Source organism: Macaca thibetana, chromosome 6, assembly GCF_024542745.1.
Source record: "Macaca thibetana thibetana isolate TM-01 chromosome 6, ASM2454274v1, whole genome shotgun sequence".
Taxonomy (NCBI): Eukaryota; Metazoa; Chordata; class Mammalia; order Primates; family Cercopithecidae; genus Macaca; species Macaca thibetana.
In genome coordinates, this window is record NC_065583.1 from 101,097,777 (window position 1) to 101,118,724 (window position 20,948).

The window sequence follows — 20,948 nt, forward strand, 5'->3', positions numbered from 1 at the left end:
AAGAAAAGTTTTAGGTAATAAAATAACTTATGAACATCTAGAAACTTGAAGATATACCACAGTTATCTAGACCAACCTGGTAGCAGAAGAGGGTTGTCTTAGAACTTTAAAAGCACAGCAAAATAAAAGTAGTTCCATTAATCCATTAAAATTGATGTTAATGATTCCCTGAAAGTCTTTACATTCTTTGAAAATAAGCAATTTAACTTATTACTCTAAAACTTACCTTTATATTCTGCACCCAATCTCAACATTAAACGCATAGGAAAAACCTTTGCCCAGGGAATCTCAAGCTTCTGGATAAGAATTCCACAAAGAAAAGGATTACTTGGTAATGGGAGACCATCAAGTTTCTGAAAAGTAGGTGTAATAAACAGGAATCCTCCATGATCTTTGCTACCGAGAAAACTCTCAGTAAAGGTAATACTGTCCAAGTTTTCTATGTATTTTCCTGCAAAATAAAATCATTAGTAAAAAGATTTTAAGTTGTTTTATTGTTTTGAAGAAATGTTCTGAGTTTGAATATCCCAATACAAACTGTCTTAAGACACTATAGTTTTTTTTTCTTGTTTCTGTTCTTGCAAAAGCATCTATTAAATACCTTCTGTACACAAAGCTCCCAATTATTCCTGGATATTGGGGATTATGAACAAAAACTTGAAAATGTTTCCAACCGTTCAGTTTTTCTCCTTACTGCATGATCATGTGAAAAATTATCAAATCTCCTAGTCTTGTACAGACAGTAAGGAAATTACATAGATACATTTAAAAAACAAGCAGGCAGGCCAGGCACAGTGGCTCACGCCTGTAATCCCAGCACTTTGGGAGACTGAGGCGGGCAGGTCACTTGAGATCAGGAGTTCTAGACCAGCCTGGCCAGCATGCTGAAACCCTGCCTCTACTAAAAATACAAAAAGTAGCTGGGCATGATGGCAAGTGCCTGTAATCCCAACTACTTGAGAGGCAGAAGCAGAAGAATTGCTTGAATCCGGGATGTAGAGGTTGCAGTGAGCCAAGATTGTGCCACTGCACTCCAGCCTGGGTGGAGACACTGTCTCAAAAAAAAAAAAAAAAAAAAAAATCAAGGATATATTTCCATTTTTTAAATACAAAAATCTGCATATAGACCACTAATCACATAAAATGTTAGTTTTAAAGAGACAAAGTAATTATTAAGCTATTTTCAGAAATCAGCAATCTCTTCAAGAAATAATTCTTTAGTATAGCTAGCACAGCCAAAAGCATAAATGCCTTTAACAAATTTATCCATTCCCTAGTCTGAACAGTTCAAAATAAAATGCCATACCTTTTAGAGCATCCTTATATATGGTGATAAATAGTCTGAAGATGTCCTTAGGAATAGTATCTTCATTTGGCAAACGTAACAATAGAATAATAATTTCTGCCTGTCCCAAGCCATGCAATCCATTGGTTGAAAAGTACCAATATTTGTCTGAGGAATCTTAGATGATAAAAGAATATAACTATTAAGGTCAACTTTTATTAACCAAAAAACGAAGAACAATTGTTTCTGCATTTAACTTTTCTTTTTTTTTTTTTTTTAAAGCAGAGACAGGGTTTCGCCATGTTGGCCAAATTGGTCTCGAACTCCTGACCTCAAGCGATCCACCCACCTTGGCCTCCCAAAGTGCTAGGATTACAAGCGTGAGCCACCACACCCAGCCATAACTTTTCAAATTCCTTGTGTTCCCAAAGTTCTTCTTATGAAAACCTTAAACTGAATTGTGTAAGATTCATATAAAGTAAGAAAAAGGATTATCATAGGGAGCCAATTAATAAATAACATTAAAATAAAAGACACACTAAATGCTGAAATGTAGTGGATAAGAATCTAGTTTCAAATAGAATGAAAAGCTGACAGATGCATTATGGAGTAGTGAGGATTATTAATCATTAAGGATTACTTCCTTACTCTTTAATTAGGTCACATGTCACTTACTTTAAAACTGTCTTTACTGCTACTAAATCAGAATTGCTGCTTATTTCGGTTACTAAATTTCAATTTATCTAAAAGCCACAGGAGATATAGTCAATTGAATCATGAGAATCAAAATACAGCTCAGCTATATAAGCTCATGACCTGAACCTAAGATTGACTGAGGGATGCTAACACAAATCTGTAAGCTCATGTTTCAAGTCCTACTGAACATAAATTTGCAAAATTTATTTACAGTCACATATGGCTGAAAAACCAATATCCAATCCTGGTTATTTTTCACCAATGCCAGTCAAAATCTAACCTGAAGATGTAATTAATTGAGAAATCCTGCTTACCAATTAAGGAAATAAGGATAAATTATTACTTACAAAATACGAATTTGACATTCACGAGCAGATTTGCATTTAGGACAAATGTAACAGGATGAAAGCCTTCACCTTCAAGAAGCAAAATGATCTGCTCATGAGATGGATGTTCTTCTACTACAGGCACTAAATGATGAAAGTAATATATTAATCAGGATAAATATCCTGTTAAATATGCTTACAAATGAGAAAAAAACAAATTTATAAATCCACCAGTGGCCTGATCAAATTTAAAAACAAAAGCAAACATGTTTCATAAAATCAATCAACAACCTAGACAACTGTTAAATAGTAATTTTTACTTTTCTTTCCATGTAAAGTTATTAATACTGTAATGCATATAGTATATTTACACTATGTTGATTAAACAGCAAATGTATACAATTTTAGCACCTTCAAAGTTTTAAGACAAACGTTTTTATAAAGTAGATTCCAGCTTGGCAGGCACTCCATTTATAATTTTTGAAATGTACAAGTCTGTGAAAGTAGTCTAGACCCACGTTATATATGCTGCTTGCTACCACATGCCTGTGTCAGCACTTGCTACTATATGCCTATATCAGTGACCAGGTAGCAAAAAAATAAATAAAAATAAAAAATCTTGACAATCAATAGAAAGATACACATGGCACACAAAGAACAGGGCTTACTATATTTTTGCCACTACACCTAGATTCATGTAGCGGCTCCTGCTGACAGAACAGAGATCCGAAGCTTCATTCCCCTACACTATCACACAGAGAACCGCCATGTGACATAACACCTGGAGTGACAAGTGTCTATCCTAGAAACCACTCTGGGGTGGGGGTTAGCCATAGAATCTCCTGCTTGAAAAGGACCTTAGAAATCATCTAGGTTCTCTCTATTTACGAAGGAAACTGAGGCCCAAGGAGATTAAATAACACATTACAAGTCATAGATGTAACAAGTAGCAGACAAGGAACTAAACTTCCTAGCTTTGCCATCCAATTTAATGCTCTTTTCTTTAGGTATCATGCTCATTAAAAAAAAAAAAAAGTAATAATACGGTGTCAAAATTCTAATACAATGGAAACATTTCTTCAGACTAAAGGTCTACGAGCTTCCCTATTGCACTGGAGTTTGCGTCATTTGAAATTAGGGAGCCAGATGTGATAAATGGATCATAAAAGTTCAAATACTTTTAGAATTTGTTTTTAATATAGTAAGACTTTCTGTAAACAAGTTACCAGCCCTAGTACATACTGCAGCCAAAGTAAGTTTTAAGAAAATCCATTTCATATGTCACAGACAAAATTGATCAATATATAGTTTTTAATTTTTTTAAATTTAAATAACTGCTCTCCTACCTGATCCCTTTTCTCCAGATGCAACCAGAAGTGGGGGCAAACTGTCCTCATCATTAGGTAGAAGACTAATCTTATTGCAAACGTACTTGTTAATATCACACAGTAACCTATAATCTGAAATACCAGCAATAGGTAAATTGCTGTTAACTAAGGCAACAGTAGCACTAGATGGTTCTTCAATTTCTGCAAAAACATCATTATCTAGTGTAAATGAACCAGAAGTAGGTAACCCCTCGTTTCCTGTGTTTATAGGCAATTTTTCCACTGATGGAACCTGAGAAATAGGACTCTGAATTATCTCATTTCTTGTAATATCTCCTGTCTCACTGTTTGGTTTTTCCACTGTAGTAGAATGGGAATGATCCACTGTGTTTACTGTCTGTAAAACATGGAATAAAAAAATTAACAAATCAGTTCATATTCTCTGTTCAACTATGAAATGAGATCACTATAGCCAAACATCTTTTTGGTAAGAATAAAACCAAAATGGGCTCAGAAATTCCCTTAAAGTCAAATTTCCCAAGAAACAGTACCATTTTGATTCTTCAAATTCAGGAGCATAACGTATTTAGAAGTATAAAGTTTTAGTTTTACTGCATGCTCAGGTAGGTATTAATGACTTAATATTAAGACTGGGAAAAATGAGGCAAGAAGAACTTCAAGATCCCATATCATATCACACAGTGAGCAAGCTTAGTTCAATCCAAGGCTCTCCCCTTCTTATGATAGCCAAAAACCCTTGGGTGGGTAGGGAGGAGGGACAAGGTAGGAAGAAGGGGAGGGGAGTGGTTAGGAAGCAGCACATTAGCTATATTCCACAAGAGTAACCACCTGGAATAAACTACCCATAAAGACTATTTCAAAAAAGCCTTTTTCTTTTTAGACTGTACAAAGTCAATATGAAATAAGAACCATTTATGAACTCAATATTTACTAGCCTGTTCAGAGTTTTCATTAATATAGACTGACAGTAGGTGCTAGCTAGGAAACATACCCATGGTAATTACAGCTATTTGTAAAGTGTAGCTCATGAACTCTTGACAAACAGCGTATGTTTCTACCAAATATAAACTTCAACAGAGCCGGTAAGTATCCATCTTTTTTTTTCTTTTTTTGAGATGGAGTCTCACCCTGTTGTCAGGCTGCAGTGCAGTGGCGTAATCTTGGCCCACTGCAACCTCTGCCTCCTGGGTTCAAGTGATTTTCTCCTGCCTCAGCCTGCCCTAGTAGTTGAGATTACAGGCATGCGTCACAACACCCGGGTAATTTTTGTATTTTTTTTAGTATAGACGGGGTTTTGCCATGTTGGTCAGGTGGTCTTGAACTCCTGACCTCAGGTGATCACCCACCTCGGCCTCCCAAAGTGCTGAGATTACAGGGGTGAGCCACCGCAGCCGACCTAGTATCCATCTTTTCTAATATATGTATGTAGCTAGAATCAACCAGGTGACTGGCACAGAGTAGATGCTCAATAAATCTATTTAATGCATAAAACATTACTAATTCATACATTTATACTTGCTTCTGTGAGTATGTGCCACTTTACAATGAGAATTCTTAGTGATCTGGGATTCTGTATTATATATCTTATGTTTAACATCTAGTACATTTATGCAAATGCAAGCATAAGTTATCATCATCACATACTTTCTTGAATGTTTGAAAATAACTAAATGGATCTTAGTATAAATTAAATTACTAAATCTGTTACATTTCCCCAAACCAGTGGTTCTCAAAATGTGGTCTAGAGATCCCTGGGGTCTCCAAGACCCTTTCAGGGAATTGGTGCGGTCCTACAATTTTTTTCATATAATTTAACCAAAAAAAAAAGTATCACAACACACAGAATGTAGAACCAGATGTGAGAATATGTTTGTCTTCTATTAAGTCAGGCATTTAAAGAAATTGGCAAAAAGGCAAACAATGCCTCTATTCTCACTAAATTTTTGTTCTGAAAAACTTTTTTCATAAAATATTATTTCTGCTAATGTAATAGCCTTATTTTGTAATTAGTTAATAAATATTTAAATTTCTGAATTTTAATTTTAATGTAGTAATTATCAATAGGTATAACCCACGAAACCTATAGTGCTTTAGGGTGCTCAATAACTTTTAGGAGTATAAAGGGGTCCTGAGGCCGAAAGTGTGAGAACCAGTCCCTTAAACTGACATTTAAAAAAGTAAAATCTGGGCCAGGTGCGGTGGCTCACTCCTGTTATAACCAGCATTTTAGGAGGCCGAGATGGGCAGATAACTTGAGGTCAGGAGTTTGAGACCAGCTGGCCAACATGGTGAAACCTCATCTCTACTAAAAATACAAAAATTAGCCAGGTGTGGTGGTGGGTGCCTGTAATCCCAGCTACCTGAGAGGCTGTGGCAGGAGAATCGCTTGAACCCGGGAGGCGGAGGTTGCAGTGAGCTGAAATTGCGCCATTACACTCCAGCCTGGGCGACAGAGACTCCATTTCAAAAAAAAAAAAGGTAAAATCTGCCAGGTGTGGTGATTTATACCTGTAATCTCAATGACTCAGGAGGATGAGATGGGAGGATTACTAAAGATCAGGAGTTTGAGACCAGCCTAGGCAAAATAGTGAGACCATGTCTCTTAAAAAAAAAAAAAAGTAATTAAAAAAAATCTTTTTTTTTTTTTTAAACAGTAAAGTCTAAACCAGGCATGGTGGCTCACATCTGTAATCCCAGCTACTTGGGAGGCTGAGGTGGAAGCATCACCTGAGCCCAGGAGTTAAAGGCTGCAGTGAGTGGTAATTATGCCACTGCACTCCAGCCTGGACAACACAGCAAGACTATCTCTCTTTTTTTTTTTAAGGGGATAAAATCTAAAATGTATTCAGTATATCAATACATCTCTTATTTTAGGAAGCTCAAAGTGTTTTTAAAAAAAAAGTACTCTAATAAAATCACACCAGGAATTATCTATGAAATAAAATTTTATTTAGTCAATAAGTTATTCTTTGAATTCCTTACCACAGGCATATCAGGTGAAAGAGGACTAAAGTCTTCAGAACATCTTTTACTTCCAGATGATAATTTTGTTGTATCTGCAACTTCACCATTGGGCAATATACCATCTGCAAACCATACTCTCTTCTGTTCTTTGGAGCACAGTCCTAGAATCCCAATTGAAAAAGTAAAACATTTTAATCTGGTAATATGACAATGATTTAATGCCAAATAGATCAGGAAATGTTTTCAAAAGCTTTTTGCTATCCACTGGCAATCCCTGAATTCTCAGGGCTACAAAGGTCTAGAGAAATAGCCTTTTGTGATCCCTCTACCCTGAGTGGAGTCTGTTTCTATCTAATTCATACAAAGGGAGCATATTAGACCAGGAATGGCCGTGGCAATCATATACTATGAAAAGGAAGGGACAGGAGATCTGTATAACTTCAGAGCATATTAGACCAGAGGTGGCTCTGGGAATCACTCTGAAGAGGAGTAGACAGGAAAGGTTACACCTTAAAGACAATGGGGAAGGAAGATTTAAAGCCTATATTATTGAGACTAAGTTTTTGTGAGTACGGAGTGGAGACTGAATAAAATTTAGGGACTAAGGTACAGTGATGAAAAGTGGAGTAGACTGAAGCATATATATATATATATATATTGCTTATCTATATATTCCTCATATATATATATAAAGAAAAAAAGAAATTTAAAACCTCAAAAAAGGTAACAGGATCACTTGAAATGTCTTAATATCACACGACATTTCTTTTATTTAACAAGTATAACATTTTTTGTTCTTATAATGCAGATACTGAATTTTATTAATACTTATTATTTCCTTCCAAATTTGAAGGAAATAACTAGACATCAGCATAAACATTTTTCTCTTTTCTTACAAAGCATCCATAGAGGAAGGTTATGAAAATCTCTGCCAGATGATTTTAGAACAATATTTTTTTTAAAAAAAAGGTTCAATGTCTACTTTCCAGAACATAATAAAGATAACTCTGAAAAAACTGGAATTATATATATATATTTTTTGCAATGTAGGTAGACATATTAAATAACATATCTTTTTTGTATTTGCAATATTTTTATAATTTAATCATTTGGGTTATCAATATAAGAATATGCACATATTTTCAAACACAAATTATTCATCTTTAGGCTATAATATACAACCATATAATGCTGAGTCTCCTTATTTCATTATAATAAATGGAAAACAGTTACTGAGTAATAAACTGAAGTCCACAAAAATACAAGGATCCAAATTTGCCTTTATCTGACATTTATGGTTTTTTTCCAGCATGTAAGAGACTAATAATTCATATTTAAAGACATACATGTGCCTTACTCAAGATGCTAATTGATGACGGGTTGTAAAAAGGAGCAGATAACTCAATGATTTAAAAACAGATTTAAAAAACATTATTACTGTGGTAAAATACACAACTACAAATAGGTTTTTAATGAAAAGGAGATAGAACAATTATTTACGTATTGCCTCTCAAACCCAAGCTCACCCTCTAAACTGGGCTCTTGGATGCCAGGTTGGAAGTCTGGAAAGTGCAATTCCCAGACTCTCGTTACTGGCTTTGGTCAGCTTTTTCCAATAGCAGGCACTGGTGGGAGACCATAAGGTGGGAAGAAATGAGAAGGAATTCTTTGTTTCTGGATCCTGCCAGGATCTTTGCAGCAGCAACACCGCTAGATACAGCTGCTAGACTCATGATTTTCAGTACTCCTAACATCAAATCTGGAGCTCTACTTTAGTCATCTGAGCACCAACTCTATGAGGCCTCTTGATGGTGCTGTGACCATGGCTTCTGACTCCAACATCTGCGATCCAAACACCTCCTGGTGCTCCTACACTGAGCTCTAGCCTCTCCCCTTTTGTAGCCCCAAACTCCAGTTGTGGTGGTTGCTTCCTGCAGTTACTAATTGCTGAGGCACTTGAGCACAGCCTTTTTGCTCTTCCAGTCTTCCAGCCTGCATGTGTAACCAATTCCCTGTATTAAATCCCTCTTGATATTTAATCTGGTTTCTCTTTCCTGACTACATTAGAGAATTTCTGGCTACATTAGAGAATTTCTATTTTGATAATTTATCTTTAGTCTTAGACACAGCATTTTCTTCTATTACCTTCAACATTTGGTTGTTTAAGTGCTGAGACTGGCAAAGTTGTTGGTGAAGGTATACTGGACGTCTGGTTCTCCTGAGGAGGCTGGACAATAGTACATTCGTCGGAATGATTAGATTTAAGATTAGAACCAGTTGGACTCATCATCCTTTCAAATGCCTGAGCTATAAAGGGGAAAACAATAGTGTTAAAATCTCAGATGTTTTTGTAATTTACTTCAAAGTAAATTTCAATAAATATTCTATTTTTCAAGTTGTAACGAGAAAGAAAGAAATGGCTAATCAAGAAAAAGAAGTAGCACTTGGCAAAGATACTGTCTGAGTTGGCAGCATGCCACTTTGATAAGCTACCAATAAGTTATTTCAATATTATATCTAAGGTGTATATTTGATATCCACAGAGAATAACCCTTATTTAACATGACTATCTCTGTTTTCGTCCTTGTACCCCTAGAGTCTATTTCCAACATAGTTTAGAGAGATTCTTTTAGACATAAATCATATCTCATTATTCCTCTGTTTAAAATCTTTTAATGGCTAACTAAAGTGAAAATTTAAGTTGTTACAATGGCTCACAAGACCCAACATAATTCATCCCTACCTCCTCCACTTTCCCAGTTACATGTTTGACCTCATCTCTCACTACAATGCCACTCATTCGCTATGGTCCAGCCACCCAGACCTCCTTGTTCTTCAAGTAAGTACTCCTACAGCTTAGAATCTTTGCTCCTATTATTCCCTTGGCCTAGAATGTTCTTCTCATACTCACACAGCTTTATTATCTCACCTCCTTCAAGACTCTGCTCACATGTCATATTACCATAAAGCCTTACTCTGACCACATTATAAAAAATACTACCTAAGGCCAGGCACAGTGGCTCACGCTTATAATTCCAATACTTTGGGAGGCTAAAGCGGGTAGATCACTTAAGCTCAGGATTGCTTTGAGACCAGCCTGGGCAACATGGTGAAACCCCATTTCTATCATAAATACAAAAAATCAGCTGGGCGTGGTAGTGTGTGCCTGTGGTCCCAACTACTAGGGAGGCTGAGGTGGGAGGACTGCTTGAACCTGGGAGATGGAGGCTGCAAAGAGCTAAGTTCGCACAATTATACTCCAACCTGAGTGACAGAGTGAGACTCCATCTCAAAAAAAAAAAATTCATTTTGCCACTAATCTGTTAACTATCTATCACTCTTACACTTTTAAAATTTTTTAATTGAAGGTAGTATCACCATCTGATATCTTTTTGTTTACTATCCATCTCTACATACATTCATAAATTTCATGAGAATATGGCTTCTGTTTTGCTCTCAGCTTGAGCTTCAGAATGCAGAATAGTGCCTGAATACTGCTGAGTGATTCTTCATCCAAAAAACAAGGTACATTGATAGCTCTCCCTTCAGCATTTCTCCAAACTGATCTGCTATAAATGTTGCCACTGCTAAAACAATCTTCCTCAAGTGCCACTGAACGATGGCACTCATAAAATGGCTTCCATTAACCAAGTGAAGTCCAAACATCTTACTCTCAATTTCAAAGTAATTTCTAACTTGCCTCAAATCTACTTATTGACATTCACATGTGCGCTTCCTTGAAACTCACATAATCTCAGGACAGCTTTCTCATTATCTACTATCTCTATTCAAATTATCTTTTTCTTCCAATCTTTCACGTAGTGTGTCTCACAACCCATGAACCATCTTTCTCTTCTCATTTGATATCATTATTTTAAATGATCACTTCTATTATTTTCAACCCTAAAGCTGATATTAACTTTTATTTATGCTTTCCTGTGGCATATAAATTAATAATAAATAGCACCGTAAATGAAACTATATGCTATATCAAAATAGAATAAATTTAAACAGATAACTAAATAAACTAATTCCACAGTATTTTCTTTGATAAACCAAAGCTTGATTTCAGTATTCTACTGAATTTCTTTAATGATCATATCTTCTCCCCTCCTGGACCCTTAAGAGTCAAAATATGTCTGAATGCTCACCCAAAAATCTGACCTGTCAACATAAATAACATTTCAAATCCTCATGGATGTTTAATTTCTTTTTAATGGGGGAGATAATTATGTGGGAGCTTGCTCTAAAATTTCTGAATTCTAGCAGATTGCCTTGGCTAACAGCACCAGCAGTCATCTTCTAGGCTACTGAAACAGCATAAGAAAAAACAAAACAACTATAAGCACTTAAACTGACCTCTTCATAAACAATGGCGGTAACATGGAAACATAAAAAGATTTACACTTTGTTATCTTCCAGAGCAGAGGTCAACAGCAGGGAGAAAAGCAGCTTACCTCAGGCTAACAGACTCACATCAGAGCTTTTTGAAGAATTGCTGAAAAAAGTTATCTTCATTCAAAAGAGAAAAACAAATTATTATCAGGTATTCATTCCCCCTGGCTAACAGGAAGCAGTGCCTGAGGTAGTGCACAGGTCTGGTCAAAAAAGGCCCAAGTAATATTTGCCAGGAATTAAACTGTCAACGAATCTTTGAAAATGCCAAGTGGTACTCAAAAGAATAAACATGGACTTGGGGAAAAAAACACAACACACACACACACACCCCCACACACACACAACCTGTGAGAACTCAAAGACCACCAGGACTACTGCTAATAATTGTAGCTAATTAGAGAGCCAAAGAAATAATGGGAAGTGTACATATGCAAAATTCTAAAGTTGAGAAAGCAAAAAAAGATATGAGACAAAAATGTGCAAATAGTGTGGCAGTCCTATGAATTTATAAAATCATAAATATTACCACCTTATCTTGTACTATCATTTTAGGTTGTTATTCTCTAAAGGGTTTGAACTATTATCTTGCCCTATGCTATTAATAAATAATATTGAGTACTACTTATTGGTAGGTATCTACAAGTGTTTATTTAGATTAAGATGATGAACATGACGATGATGACAAAAACAAATAGGCAGATGAAATGCAGCATTTAGGGACTTGGTACCTGTTAAAAGTTAATGAACTGCCACTCCAGAAACTGAATGCTTCCTTTCCAGACTGGTAGTATTAATTGTGAGAGTGGAACAAAAAGAAGAGAAACCAAGCCTTGGGATGTCCCACCTAAGCCAGATAATTCAACACTAGGTCCTTGCCTTAAGAAAATAAAGAAGTTTATCTTTGTCACAATCCAATTAATTTTAACATATATTCAATTACTGGAAGAAAATACATCAAGTTAATACTCACCTTTACTAATAGTTTCATAGCAGACTACACATACTCTTGCTTCCTTTTCTAGATATTGCAGTTTACTCTTCCTACTACAACAGACACCACAAAATACCTATAAAGAATAAAATACCAAATTTATTTTTGTTTCAAGAATACTTACACCATCTAGAACTAGAAATACCATTTGACCCAGCCATCCCATTACTGGGTATACACCCAAAGGATTATAAATCATGCTGCTATAAAGACACACGCACACGTACGTTTACTGTGGCACTATTCACAATAGCAAAGACTTGGAACCAACCCAAATGCCCATCAATGATAGACTGGATTAAGAAAATGTGGCACATATACACCATGGAATACTATGCAGCCGTAAAAAAGGATGAGTTCATGTCCCTTGTAGGGACATGGATGAAGCTGGAAACTATCATTCTCAGGAAACTATTGCAAGGATTGAAAACCAAACACCACATGTTCTTACTCATAGGTGGGAACTGAACAATGAAAACACGTGGACACAAGAAGGGGAACATCACACACCGGGGCCTGTCGTGGGGTGGGGGGAGAGATAGCATTAGGAGATATACCTAATGTAAATGACGAGTTAACGGGTGCAGCAGCACACCAACATGGCACATGTATACATACATAACAAACCAGCACATTGTGCACATGTACCCTAGAACTTAAAGTATAATAATAAAAAATAAATAAATAAATAAAATAATACTTACACCTACTAGAGGCAGTGTGGAGAAGTCCTAAACCTAATTAACCAAAACTCTTTTTCCTTATTATATAAATCATTTCCTAATCACCATAATCATAGGTGGAATTCTTTTTTTTTGTAACTTAAATGAAGTTTCTGCAATTTGATACCATATTTCTGATAAGGAGAATTCCTCTAAATCAATTATGTTCATTGGAAAGGGAACAAAAACTATTTTTAATGAATAAGTTTACAATATTAAAAGTTCTTTGTAATTCTTCATTTAAAACTTTTTAAAGTAAAATATTATTTTGTTAAAAAAAATAGGACGGATCTGAAACCAACATATTACTGAAAAATCTGAATAAAAATGTAATAGGATTTCTATAGGCAAGCCTTAGAATTTATAGACAGTCTTTTTATCTTGGCTATTACCAGTCACAACTCAAGGTCAGCTTCAGTATTCTGAACCCTGTGGAAGCCAATTTGCTCTGGAGTGTTTCCCTGGGCACTGATCACAACACTAGCTGTAGATTGGTCTTGAAATTAAATGTTTGAGGACAAAGGGGAATCTGACCAAATCTGGAATATTTAACGTGTCAATATTACAGAGATAAGAACAAATATTCTTAAATGTCACAAAAATTAGTAATTAAATAATTGTTTCTCATTTCCCAGCATGTAATTAATGCCCCTGACAATGTAACATTTATTCAACCATCAACCAATCTGCAAAATAACACTGCTTTATTTATTTCCCTGACTGGTAGATGAAAAACACTGATTTTAAACTAACTCAATCTTGTAATTATCTGTTAATCAGCCTTTTCTATCACATTATATTTGTTTAAAATGTCTCAAAAGAACAAAAGATTTAAAGATTTTTATAACTTACTTTCCCACATGCTCGGCAATGGTGTCGTCGTTTTGTAAAAGTAAATTTGACTTGGCAGTTCATACAGTTTGGAGCTTCTGAATCAGGAACCCAAGTAGGCTGCTTCTGGCCCAAAACCAAGCCTTCTTTGCAAGTGTTTTCAGGTAGAGAATCTTCATTTGCAGTTACAGAACTAGATCCACCTTCAGAATTACTTTCTATATCAATGTAGTTAGAGTTGAAGCTAACCTGAGGATCAGCTGTAGAATCCACAGCGCAAGTGACTGGAACAACGGTGTCTGCTATGCTGGGTTCACTTTCTATTGTATTTGGAACATCTGGCTTATTCAGGTCTTTTGAACTCCTTGTTCTTGATGGAAGGCCAAACAATTGCTTAGGTCTGGCCCCTCCAACAGATTGACTATTAGTATCAGAGACTGATAATTCATTTGAAATCTCAGACTTACTGGTAAGTAACCCTTGTTCAATTGGAATTGTGCTTTTTTCTCCTAAAGAAAGGCCATTTTCTATTGCATTTTGTTTATCAACTGTTTCACAAATTATATTAATACCATGACTTTCCCCAATAGCTCCTGCTTCTGCATTGAAATATATATTATTGATGTTTCCATCATCTAAGTCTTTCATATCTATATGATTCATTTGCAATTTAGAGTCATTTACATTTTCTTCAAAAGACTTTATGTTAGTGGTCTGAAGATACTGTTCTGTCAGAAACGCATCAAGTTCAGCATCACTAATTAATGTGCCACTTTTTGTGCCTTCATCAATATTAAAGTAATCTAAGTCTTGTCCATCCATATCATTGCTTGAAAAAGTATTAATAAAACCCTCACAACAATCGGAAGACTCTAGGACATTAGTGCCAGAAAGCCCCTCTTGAGATTCTACAACTGTAGAATTGGTGTCACCACCATCCAAAGACGCAACTCTGATTACCGTCTGGTCAGGATCTATCTTTCTGTCTTCCATCCCTTCAATTAATGGCTGAAGGACTATGTTTTTACATTTTTCCTGTTTCAAAAGATCAGTCTCCTTGAATGGTTCCCCACCTAGAACAACACTGTTCTGTATTTCTTCATGTATAGTCACAGCATCTTGTATATTATCTTTATGTTCATGCTGAGGTAAAAAATCACCCCGTGCTTTACTTTCAATTAATGATCCACACATAGACCCAGATACGGGAAGACAGGACAATGAGGACTGTACATCTTCACCTGAAACATGTAAAGCTGAAGAGGAATCTTGGATTACATCATTATCCTTAAGGTCTAAATTTCTTGAGTCTTCTTGTGGAGATTGTTTCATAAATATAACAGTCTTATCTTCCTGAAAGGAAAAGTCAGGTAATTTGAAATTTTCATCTCTTGAATTTAAATCATTTAAGCATAAATCTTCATTTTTTGGAAGGCTGAAGGTCAAAGCACTTGTCTTGCCCTCTTCTTTTAAACATTCTGCAGCGGTTATGACTGCCACACCTACTTCCTCTTTTACTAAGCCATCATCTTTTAGTAATTCACATGGCTGGCTCTTGTGTTGTAGCTTGTCTTTGGCATCAAACATTTTGGAACTTTGCTGAGTCAAAGCAGATGACATGTTAAAATCAACAATTGGTTCTAAGTGATTAAAGATCTTTTTATCTTTTAAATTTTCTGTTCCACTGTAATTACAGGAATCTGAAAGTGTATCTACTTTTATACTCAATTCTTTTATTCCTCCGATTTCTCTATTTTGTAATTCAGAACTGGTATCATTCTGTGGTTCTCTGACAGTATCACTATCATGGTCTGTTGAAGAAACACAGGGAGTATCTGACACTGAAGATAAATCCAATCCAATCAAGGAATCTGCATTAGACTTAAAATCATCTGACAATAATTTTTTAATATCTTCTTCACTATTAGTTGCATTAACTAAGTTACCCATGTCACTTATCAGATCACAGATAGGTTTACTACATCGTCCCATATATAAAGGCTGGATTTCATCTGAAGTACCACCATCCACAGAAGAAAGAAGATCAAGTCCTGTCACATTTTTTTCATTTTGTATAGAAGTAAGTCCCTTGAGTGATTTTTCATTGAGGGAACTCTCATTTATTTCATAGCTTGTTTCTGATGAGGCACAACTATTAATACATTGTTGGTCTCTTGGGAGCAATGAAGTTGGCTGTGAGGAAGCCAACTCTGAAGAAACTGAGCAGTGGTTAGAATCATATGCATTTTGTACATCTTGAAGATAATCTTGTTCATCTGAAATAGAGAAACAGTGTTATTCGGGAGACTCAAATCAAATAAAAATTATTAAACATACTATGTTTCCCAAGACTTCTAAACTAAATAAGCTTTTTTTAAAGAACACAGATTATCCTTTTGCAAAGCAGAAATGACCTCCAAAACTATTTTTTTATTTCCTTTACAGCATTTATTTTTATCTGAAATTATCTTGTTTATGAGTGTTGGCTGTTTCAACTACAAAATAAGTGTCACAAGTGCAGGGACCTTGTCTTTTTTTCTGACTTATACCCCCATTGCTTAGAATAGTTCCTGAAACTTAAGTGTTCAAGAAATGACTGACTGAATAAATGAACGTTCTTAGATCTTGATCTCATGCACAGTTGCTCTAATAATTTGATCTTAAACTTTCCTTTGTTTGTGAGGACTCCTCAAGTTGGCTTTCTACTTGTTCATTTTTCTATCACCTGGATCCTACCCTCGCTCCCCTGTGGTGCTCTAATTGAGGTTGCCAATGGTAGTAGCATCACACACTATGGCCATAGTGATGGGCATGTGATTGTTTCAAGCTGGGCCACTTAGAAGCATTCTCCTGATACTCCGAATTTGAAGAAAGGAAGAAGGACACTTCTCAGGGGGCAGTGTGAATCTGGAGCTGTTGGTGGCCATAGCCACATCCAGATAAAATAAGCCAATAGTTCTGCATGGCCAGGGAGGCCTCAGGAAACTTACAATCGTGGCAGAAGGCAAAGGAGAAGCACCTTCTTCACAAGGCAGCAGGAGAGAGAACCCGAAGCTATGTTTATTTGATTTTAAAGTACTTTCTAGTTTTCACTTTTGAATGCAGATACCGTAAGTGATAAAAATTCCACTCAAAATAACTTAGTTGTCACCAGGCATGGTGGCTTACAACTGTAATCCCAGCACTTTGGGAAGCCATGGTGGGAGGATAACTTGAGACCAGGAGTTCAAGACCAGCCTACAACACAGTGAGACCCCATCTGTAAAAAAATATACATATTTTTAAATTAGCCAGGCATGGTGGCACACACTTGTGGTCCCAGCTACTCAGAAGGCTGAGGTGAAAGGATTGCCTGAGCGCAGGAATTCAAGGCTGCAGTGAGCTTATGACTGTACCATTGCACTCTGGCCAGGGTGAAAGAGCAAGACCCTGTCTCTCAGAAAAAAAAAGAAACTTAGTTGCACTATTAAAAACTAGACTAAGGAAGAGCTGAAAAACAATCTAACCTCTGTGTTCTGTCTTCCAGTTTCCTAGTCTTCATTTTATAGAAAATACCAGCCAGGCGTGGTGGCTCATGCCTATAAGCCCAGCACTTTGGGAGGCTGAGGCAGGCGGATCACCTGAGGCCGAGAGTTTAAGACTAGCCTGGCCAACATGGTGAAACCCCATCTCTACCAAAAATACAAAAATTAGGCTGGGCGCGGTAGCTCACGTCTGTAATCCAGCACTTTGGGAGGCCGAGGCAGGTGGATAACAAGGAGTTCGAGACCAGCCTGGCCAATATGGTGAAACCCTGTTTCTACTTAAAATACGAAAATTAGCTGGGCACGGTGGCGGGCACCTGTAATCCCAGCTACTTGGGAGGCTGAGGCAGGAGAATCGCTTGAACCTGGGAGGCAGAAGTTGCAGTGAGCCAAGATCGCGCCACTGCACTCCAGCTTGGGCAACAGAGCGAGACTCTGTCTCAAAAACAAACAAAAACTAGCCAGGCATGGTGGCAGGCGCCTGTAATCCCAGCTCCTTGGGAGGCTGAGGCAGAAGAACTGCTTGAACCTGGGAGGCAGAGGTTGCAGTGAGATGAGATGGCGCCACTGCACTCCAGCCTGGGCAACAACAGTGAAACTCCATCTCAAAAAAGAAATAATAATAAAATAAAATACCATCTCTTGTTGTAATGAAATACCAATTTATGCAGAACTCTTAGGTTGCTTTTAGCTTGTTCATATGTTGGTTTTAAAGGTCTTTCTGGGGCCAAGCACATGGCTCATGCCTATAATCCCAACATTTTGGGAGGCGGTGGCAGGAGGATTGCCCAGAATTCAAGACGAGCCTGGGCAACATAGGAAGGTTCTGTCTTTACAAATAATTGAAAAATTAGCCAGCATGGTGGCATGCACCTGTGTTACCACTTGGAGGCTGAGGTGGGAGGAATACTTGAGCCCAGGAGGTTGAGGCTGTAGTGAGGCTGATTGTGCCACTGCACTTTAGCCTGGGTGATGGAGTGAGACTTTGTCTCAAAAAGAGAAGAGAAGAGAAGAGAAGAGAAGAGAAGAGAAGAGAAGAGAAGAGGAGAGAGAGGACTTTCTTGTAGCTAATTTGCATCTAGAAAAAAACCTTCTAGGTTCCTTACTTCTGTTTCTGGCTATGGGTCCCATTCAGTCTAAGAATCAACTAACATCTTATTATGAAATAAATGAACTTTTTGCAGAAGATAACAATGTGACCAAAATTGAAAGAAAATTTTGCTAATATTACTATATACCTGAGATTATTACAGATATTTTAAAATCCCATTAGTGGCAAAAATGGAAAATCAACAAACCTGGGTTCTGTTCAAAATCATCAAGGAGTTTGTCCAAGTCACTGACAGCTGCTTTAAAATAACTGTCCATCCTACCTGTAGACTTATTCAGAATTTAATTCTTGTATGCCTAAAAAATAAAAAGTATAATAATATTTCATTTAATTCTGTAACATAAATATTATGCCATGTATTCCATGCCAGGAAAAACAGTCAAGAAATTAACACAGAAATAAAATTTAAGAGTGCTGCTTTAAGGAATATACAATTCAGTTGGGGAAACTGCCCCTGTATATGTAAAAATGACATGAAAACCAACTCTAACAACATAATATTTGCATACATAAACTATTGTAAATTTTTAAACACCTAAATAACTCATGGGTCAAAGAAGAATTCAAAATGGAAAGCTAAAACTACTTATAAATACAACATATGAAACTACAAACACATAAAAACATGCACATAAAAACTCTGGGATTCGGTAAAAGTGGTACTTCAAGAGATACTTAGAGACTTGAACTTTTTTTTTTTTTTTCTTTTGAGATGGAGTCTCGCTCTGTCACCCAGGCTGGAATGCAGTAGTGCTATCGCGGCTTACTGCAACCTCCATCCCCCAGGTTCAAGCGATTCTCCTGCCTCAGCCTCCAGAGTAGCTGGGACTATAGGTGTGCGCAACCAGGCTCAGTTAACTTTGGGTTTTTTTTTTTTAGAAGAGTAGGGTTTCACCATTTTGGCCAGGCTGTCTCGATGACCTCAAGTCATCCGCCCGTCTCAGCCTCCCAAAGTGCTGGGAATTACAGGCATGAGACACTGCTCCTGACAAAAGAAGACTGAAAACTAGTAAACTAAGAGCAAAAATTAAACAAAAGAAAACAAGCATACAAGAGAGGTGCACAAGAAAACTAAAAGTTAGTTTGATGAAAAGATGAAAAAAGTAGGCAAACCTCTGGTCTGGAACAGAAACTACACCAAATAAGCCTGAGAAACCTCACAGGAATCTGTCAATAAGTAATAGGATAATATCAAAAGGACAAAAGTCAAGTTGAAGGGCACCAGCTTAAATGGGACAAGTGAGCATCAAATGAATGAAGACTGCAAAGGACTAAACATAAATCAAATAGATTTGAAAAAAAAAAAAGATAAAATAATACTAAAGACAAAAACAAAACATACCACTCACTGGAGGGGTAGCAGGGCACTAACCAATTACTCTAAAAATTGATCAATTAAGGGAAAAAAATCAAGAATTTATCCTACCCAAGGACATGAACAGGCACTTTTCAAAAGAAGACATTTATGTGGCCAACGAACATAAAAAGGCTCAACATCACTGATCATTAGAGAAATGCAAATTAAAACCACAAAGAGATACCATCTCAGGCCAGTCAGAAGGGCAATCATTAAAAAGTCAAGAAACAACAGATGCTGGAGAGGCTGTGGAGAAACAGGAACACTTCAACACAAAGACAGTGTAGCGATTCCTCAAAGACCTAGAATCAGGCAGATCATTTGTCACAGCAAATTCCAATTACTGGTATATACCCAAAGGAATATAAATCATTCTGCTATAAAGATTCATGCATGTGTATGTTCTCAATAGCAAAGACACGGAATCAACCCAAATGCCCATCAATGATAGACTGGATAAAGAAAATGTGGTGCATATAGTATCATGGAATACTATGCGGCCATAAAAATGAACAATATCATGTCCTTTGCAGGTACACAGATGAGGCCAGAAGCCATTATTCTCAGCAAACTAATGCAAGAACAGAAAACCAAACACCTCATGTTGTCACTTAAAATAAGTGGGAGCTGAACAATGAGAACACGTGGACACAGGGAGGGGAACCAGACACACTGGGGCCTTTTGGGGTGGGGGGTGGTGAAGGGAAAGTGTCAGGATAAATAGCTAATGCATGTGGGGCTTAATATCTACGTGATGGGTTGACAGGTGCAAAAAACCACCATAGCACATGTTTACCTATGTAACAAATCTGCACGTCCTGCACATGTATCCCGGAACTTTAAATTTAATTTAATTTAAAAATATATATATGTATATCAATCTGGGGAACACTGTCCTTAATAATATTGAAATTTCCAATTCACGAGCATGGTATATGATGTGATTAAGCCTTCTCTGTTATATTTCAATAAAGCTTTGTCACTAAAAAAAGAATTTATCCTGCCCTTTATTTACAAAATCTACTTTATAACAAAATAATTACTGATGAAAAGTTCTTTAGATAAGAATTCCAGTGAATAAATGCAAAAGGATATTAAAAATTTTTAATTCATCTCTTCATAATCCCTAATGCAATAAATAGACTAGGCAATGGCTATAAATGGATGTTTAAAGGCTAGAGGAAAAGGTTTATGGGGAATTTTACAACGGTGGGATCAAGTCAACACATCCAAACCCAACAATCAATTTCACCATCAATAAATGTGGAAGAACAGTATCACCTAAAAAATATTACTGCCTAAAAAAATTGAATTAGAATGTAATCAAACTAACTGCTTGTTTACAGGAAATTCAAGCATAAGGAACAAGTTAAATGACATAAAAAGAAAGCAAT

At 36.5% G+C, this 20,948-nt stretch overlaps 1 protein-coding gene across 7 annotated transcripts in view; it reads right to left on the minus strand.

Moving 5' to 3' along the window:
* The window catches only part of ZFYVE16 (zinc finger FYVE-type containing 16), a 64,800-nt gene that overhangs the window by 26,388 nt on the left and 17,464 nt on the right, over nt 1-20,948 (minus strand). For all 7 annotated transcript variants that reach the window (XR_007726825.1, XR_007726824.1, XM_050795636.1 and 4 more), the window contains 9 exons: nt 18,385-18,493; nt 13,584-15,838; nt 11,989-12,085; nt 8,766-8,927; nt 6,639-6,781; nt 3,654-4,032; nt 2,329-2,451; nt 1,307-1,462; nt 227-451 (listed from right to left, as the gene is read on the minus strand). Coding sequence is in view for 5 of the 7 variants with exons in the window: in XM_050795636.1 (XP_050651593.1) it covers nt 227-451; nt 1,307-1,462; nt 2,329-2,451; nt 3,654-4,032; nt 6,639-6,781; nt 8,766-8,927; nt 11,989-12,085; nt 13,584-15,838; nt 18,385-18,454 (3,610 nt within the window). In the remaining 2 variants the exon portion in view is untranslated. The remainder of the gene's footprint in view (nt 1-226; nt 452-1,306; nt 1,463-2,328; nt 2,452-3,653; nt 4,033-6,638; nt 6,782-8,765; nt 8,928-11,988; nt 12,086-13,583; nt 15,839-18,384; nt 18,494-20,948) is intronic.